This window comes from Macrosteles quadrilineatus, unplaced genomic scaffold, assembly GCF_028750875.1.
Source record: "Macrosteles quadrilineatus isolate MER2022 unplaced genomic scaffold, UCM_ALF_1.0 Scaffold_2__2_contigs__length_208266976, whole genome shotgun sequence".
In the NCBI taxonomy this organism is placed as follows: domain Eukaryota; kingdom Metazoa; phylum Arthropoda; class Insecta; order Hemiptera; family Cicadellidae; genus Macrosteles; species Macrosteles quadrilineatus.
The window spans coordinates 95,498,021-95,504,020 of NW_026542595.1; the positions used below are offsets into that span (position 1 = coordinate 95,498,021).

Consider the following 6,000-nt stretch of genomic DNA (forward strand, 5'->3'; position numbering starts at 1 on the left):
TTACCTTAAGGTCACAAAAAACAACTCTAGGACTTCGGTAGGCCAAATAATAACCAAAATGTACGGTACTTAAAAACAGACAATTTAATTTTCAAATAATAGCCTCATTTTTATCACACACAACAACACAAACTTAACCTAACTCGGAGACTCCGAAACAAACCAGGATTAATTTTAATCACCCATTTAGGGTAGGCTACTTTAAGAAGAATTTAAAAAGGCTATTTGCAAAATAGCAGAATTATTGAGAAATTAAAAATCTATTAATCAGGTTGAAGTTAAAACAATTTATCAAAAGAGTGTTAATTTAATAAGTGAATAAAACTATAAAATCTGGCCGATTTCATGGACCAAGAGAATACATTTTAAAATTCGAGTAAAAAAAAAATATAAATTTAAGTTAAATTCTAATGAAAAGAAATTTGGGGATCCCCTATTAATTGGTTAGGCTAGCCGATTACATTTTAAGTTAAAATAAAAAAAAATTCTTAGCTGATACAGTCCAAGGGGCGCCTGAGTTCTGCGCCGGTACAAGACCGGAGCAGCCGAGCCATGACGGTTGGTAGGCCTATGCCAAATGTAGAGGGAAGAGCAGTCCATCCCACAAACCAGCGGTAGACCCACACCCTAGATAACATTATACCCAAAACTGAATAGTAAAAACCCAAGCCTGCTCGCGGCGGAGGGATATTAGAGCAGTGTGAATCCCAAACAAAAGACTCAAGTACCAGATCTTGATTTGGAAGTTTAATATTGAAATAGAGAATAGTCACAAACAGGAGCAATAAAGAACATTTAATAAAATACTAATAAATCTAGCAGAAATTACTTAAAAGCACGAGAACTACATTATTAAGAGCAGAAGGCGGAACGAACAACTCTTGGCGTCCCCCACGGCCAACGAAATAAACAGATCGACGACTCACACATGTACTATAACAAATCCTGGTTGGTATACTATAAAAAATGTGACAGCAAACTGTCACACTAGTGACTGCGGACCGTGGACTGGAGAACTTTTTTACATTGAGTGTGGTTCTGGAACTTCCCTTCCATGCAGAAAATGCAAGAATGAAAGGAAGTTCGTTCTTCATAGGAAGAAAGCGCCTGTGTCGTCGAAAGTGTACTCCTATCTAAAAGTCCTATCCCTCCCATATCCTGGGTTAGATGATTTGGAAGAGCTAGCACCTACAAGAAGGTGTGCCTTTTCCCTAGCTTTAATCTGGTTCTTAACTAAAGTGCATAATGTTTGCACATCTAAGGAGTTATTAACATTAGTTATACAATTCTTAACTCATATTTACTAATTAATAAGACACTTAAAACTAAACTTTATTCAACTAACTAAATTTATATACCCGCTTCCACAATTAAGCTTCTTACTGGACAAGAAAAAACTCAATCATCACCTATAATTTCGCGTCACGATGGTAGCAGAGCGTGGTTTAGTACCACAGGACTGCAGCTCTGGCTACGTTTACATTAGCTTCGCCTCTAACGAGTGTGAAGTTAATATCTCCGCAAAGGCGTGAAGCTTTCACTATGTCCGGTTCTAAGCCAAGTAGGTAGGCTTGTGCGAAAAACTCATCAGTTTTTGGTATCAACCTCGTTCTAGATTCTCAATCCTCGACCTACTGACATCAACCAGTCAGTCCTCGACCTACTGGCCGGGATCAGTCCTCGACCTACTGGCCGGGATCAGTCCTCGACCTACTGACCACAATCAGTCCTCGACCTACTTACCTCAATCGGTCCTCAACCTACTGACCAAGATCTAGATTTTCAGTCCTCGACCATGTCCTAAATTTTATTCGGATCAGTGGGTCGCCCCACCCCGGAATAGGGAGGGGGGCCTCAACTGCGGGTTTATAAGACTATCGGTTCAAGCTGCAAAAGCACAGTTTGCTTTGCGCTCACATCCGCTGCACACCTTCTTGGTAAGTGCTACTGGTTTCTCTTTTTACATCTACTCACAACTTTTTACACTTTGACAATACTTTACACTCTGCTCACAGACGTACACACTTACTTATTGACAGGATAAGAAATAACAAGAGCTATTGGTTGGGGGTTTTTTTTAATTGAAAAGTTCAAGTAAAAAATCGTCCTCTAACGACACATAGCCAGATGAACTACTAGCTGAAGCTTCAGCTAGTAGTCCATCTAGACTATCTTCGTCAGAGGATATATTGATAATTTCTGGTGAAGGTTGAGGTGGCGGTGGGGTTTGCCGCGACGGCTGCGGCGTGAGTGGTTCCTCAACCACATCCTCAGGCGGTGGCGGCGATGTTTGCCGCGACGGCTGCGGCGTGAGTGGTAGAGGAGGCGGTGGCGGCGGGGTATGCCAAGATGTTGATTGCTGTGGCGACAGTGGAGCTGGTGGAAATAGCAGCAGCGGCGACAGCGGTGGAACTGACCCCAGCGGCAGCGGTGACGGCGCGGTTGCTGCAAGCGGCAGCGGTGCCGGCGGAGGCGTAAATCTCCGACGCACAGCTGGAATGCCACTTACGACCGCTGTAGGTTTTCTCTTTCTGCCGAGTTCCACCTCGTATCGCTGGGTCGTCTCGCAGCGCATCACTGCTGCCATCAATCCCGCTGAAATATATAAATATGTTTATACAACTTACTCTGACTGGCTATATAGACACTGTTGCACTTGACTAGTGTATATTTTTAAGTTGTCGTTACACTTGATAAGCTTAGTAGTTTGTAACCATACTCCCCATAAGCTTTTAAGATAAGTCACTCACTCATAAACCTTACACTTGAAATTAATTGTTATAACAAGAAACCTGGCACAAAACCGTCCATTGTTTCCCTTGTGTTTATGCAAGTGTTGTATTTCTGAGTCTGGTTTTATTAACTATAATTTCCATACTACAGTACTCGTTTATACATAGGGATTCATATATTTATTGTATTGGCACTATCAACTATTGACGTTCCGTTAAAACCCGTTTTATCAAAAGTTTAGTAAAGATATATTTGTTTTATCGACAATGTGTTATAAACAAATACGTTTCAGATTGACTTTGTATACGTGAACCATACTCCTAACAAATGTTACTTTAGAGACACTCGTAGATTGATTATATTAGTCAACGTGATCCAATAATTTCATTATTTGCATTCACTACACAAACGTATTTTTAGTAATATATTTTGACATACAAAGTGGTTTACATTTTGAACATGTGTACATGAACCTGCTAACGACACATAGCCAGATGAACTACTAGCTGAAGCTTAAGCTAATAGTCCATCTAGACTATCTTTGTCAGAGGATATATTGATAATTTCTGGTGACGGTTTATGTGGCGGTGGGGTTTGCCGCGACGGCTGCGGCGTGAGTGGTAGAGGAGGTGGTGGCGGCGGGGTATGCCAAGATGTTGATGGCTGTGGCGACAGTGGAGCTGGTGGATATAGCAGCATCGGCGACAGCGGTGGAACTGACTCCAGCGGCAGCGGTGACGGCGTGGTTGCTGCAAACGGCAGCGGTGACGACGTGTTTGCTGCAAGCGGCAACGGTGCCGGCGGAGGCGTAAATCTCCGACGCACAGCTGGAATGCCACTTACGACCGCTGTAGGTTTTCTCTTTCTGCCGAGTTGCACCTCGTATCTCTGGGTCGTCTCGCAGCGCATCACTGCTGCCATCAATCCCGCTGAAATATATAAATATGTTTATACAACTTACTCTGACTGGCTATATAGACACTGTTGCACTTGACTAGTGTATATTTTTAAGTTGTCGTTACACTTGACAAGCTTAGTAGTTTGTAATCATACTCCCCAAGAGCTTTTAAGATAACTAAAAGTCACTCACTCATAAACCGTACACTTGAAATTAATTGTTATAACAAGAAACCTTGCACAAAACAGTCCATTGTTTCATAAATTACCCTTGTGTTTATGCAAGTGTTGTATTTCTGAGTCTGGTTTTATTTCATATAATTTCCATACTACAGTACTCGTTTATACATAGAGATTCATATATTTATTGTATTGGCACTATCAACTATTGACGTTCCGTTAAAACCCGTTTTATCAAAAGTTTAGTAAAGAGATATTTGTTTTATCGACAATGTGTTATAAACAAATACGTTTCAGATTGACTTTGTATACGTGAACCATACTCCTAACAAATGTTACTTTAGAGACACTCGTAGATTGATTATATTAGTCAACGTGATCCAATAATTTCATTATTTGCATTCACTACACAAACATATGTTTAGTAATATATTTGTTTTATTGACATACAAGGTGGTGTACATTTTGGATTTACTTTAAACATGTGTACATGAACCTGCTAACAATTATACAAACTTTAAGGGGACTCGTGTATTTATTATCAACATTCAATTTTATAAATCCCTATAACATTCGTTAAAGTAAATACTGACTTTTTAGTTAGGATCAAATTTGTTTGATCAACATAGTATAATACTGTTTAAAATCTATATTTGTTTTACATAAGTCTAACAGTTGTTCGTACAAGTTATACATAATGTATTTTACTACCATATGCTGGCAGACGATTATCTTGACTATACAGTAGTTATGTTCTCTACTTGAACAGGTACAATTTGTAAACACAACTACTTTACTACTTTTGTATAACTTTACAATATATCACATTAGTCAATCCAACTGACCGTCACAAAGTACTACCCGTTGTCCTAAATTATATAAACCCAGTCTATAATCAACTAACTCTATTGTGGTTTTTATTTACAGTATAATGTCAGACTTCAAGTCAAAATTGAACAATTTGGAAGTAAGCAGAGGTCCGCCGAGGGCAGCTATATCAGATTTGATAGATCGAGCTGGTTATCCAACCACTGGTGCGAGGCTACATTCTCACCGGGAGTACGGCACAAGTGTGATTCTAGACATAATATTTGACAGGACGCCACACATTGTGTTTCTACCGAAACGCTTCGCTTTGAACCTGACTCAAGCTGAGATAGACACATCGCAGCTGGCGGGTACAAAGTTAAATGTACCGAGAAGACCGGAAGGTCCCCTAATGTTCAGATTTTTCAATAAATACTCTAAATCATAATTTTGTTTATTTACTAACCTGGAGTATAATTGGAGACCACCTCGGTGATCTCGTACGATCTTGACTCCTTAACCGTGTGGTGGGCTCGTAGATCTCTCAACGCTGCAATCGCCTCCTCCTCGTTGTCAAATTTAAATAGTACCGCAAACCGCGACATGATGTGACTGACTGCATATTCTTCTCTACATGCATTTATACCCAATCCACACTAAGGGGTTTACCCTGACTTCGCAAGTTGGTCACCTAATTTTACCTGGTTGCATTAAGTGCAGTCGGTCACCTACATATTGCAATATACACCTTGTGACCCAGTGCACTCGGTCACAGAGACAATGACGACCACATGTCGGCCCAGACACTGAACGCTCGCAAGCCAGACAAGGTCGGCAGCGTGCACCGTACAAGTCGCCGTTTCATACTTTGTTTCTCAGGCACTGCAAGTACAAAAGTAGTGTTAGTAGTAGTTAAGATAGAGGATTATATATCTACTGGTCGCAGAATGTATTAGTCTCTTCTGTTACCTGTCAAGAGCGTTCGACTGTGTACACCATGATATACTGATTCAGAAGTTGTGGTTTTATGGTATCAATTTTATCGTACAAAATTTTATGGTTTTAATTGTTGGTTTAATTTCTATCCAACAGACCACAGTGTATAAATTTGCAGTCACTGGGGATTAAGTCTGATTATAGATTAATTACAGATGGTGTACCTCAAGGGTTCATTCTTTCGCCCTTACTCTTCTTGGTTTTAACTTTTTAAGTATGGGTACAGCGCAAACACAAAAATGGGGTTTTGGATAACATATTTTTTAAAGTTTTGTGTTTATTTCAAATGAAACAGTTAAATTACCTTCCTCTTTTCATTATTCAGTGAGACTGGAGCTTTTTTAAGCCTCTCCTTTTTGCTTTTGCAACAGTAAAAGCGTCGTCTAG

At 40.0% G+C, this 6,000-nt stretch overlaps 1 protein-coding gene across 1 annotated transcript; it reads right to left on the reverse strand.

The window, feature by feature from the left end:
• Positions 1–3,246: 3,246 nt before the first annotated feature.
• On the reverse strand, positions 3,247–5,222 carry LOC128984628 (protein enabled homolog). The gene is made up of 2 exons (XM_054403963.1): positions 5,084–5,222; positions 3,247–3,662 (listed from the first exon to the last, which is right to left on the reverse strand). Exons 1-2 carry the CDS (start codon positions 5,220–5,222, stop codon positions 3,247–3,249), a joined length of 555 nt encoding a protein of 184 aa, XP_054259938.1.
• Between the last annotated feature and the right edge of the window lie 778 nt (positions 5,223–6,000).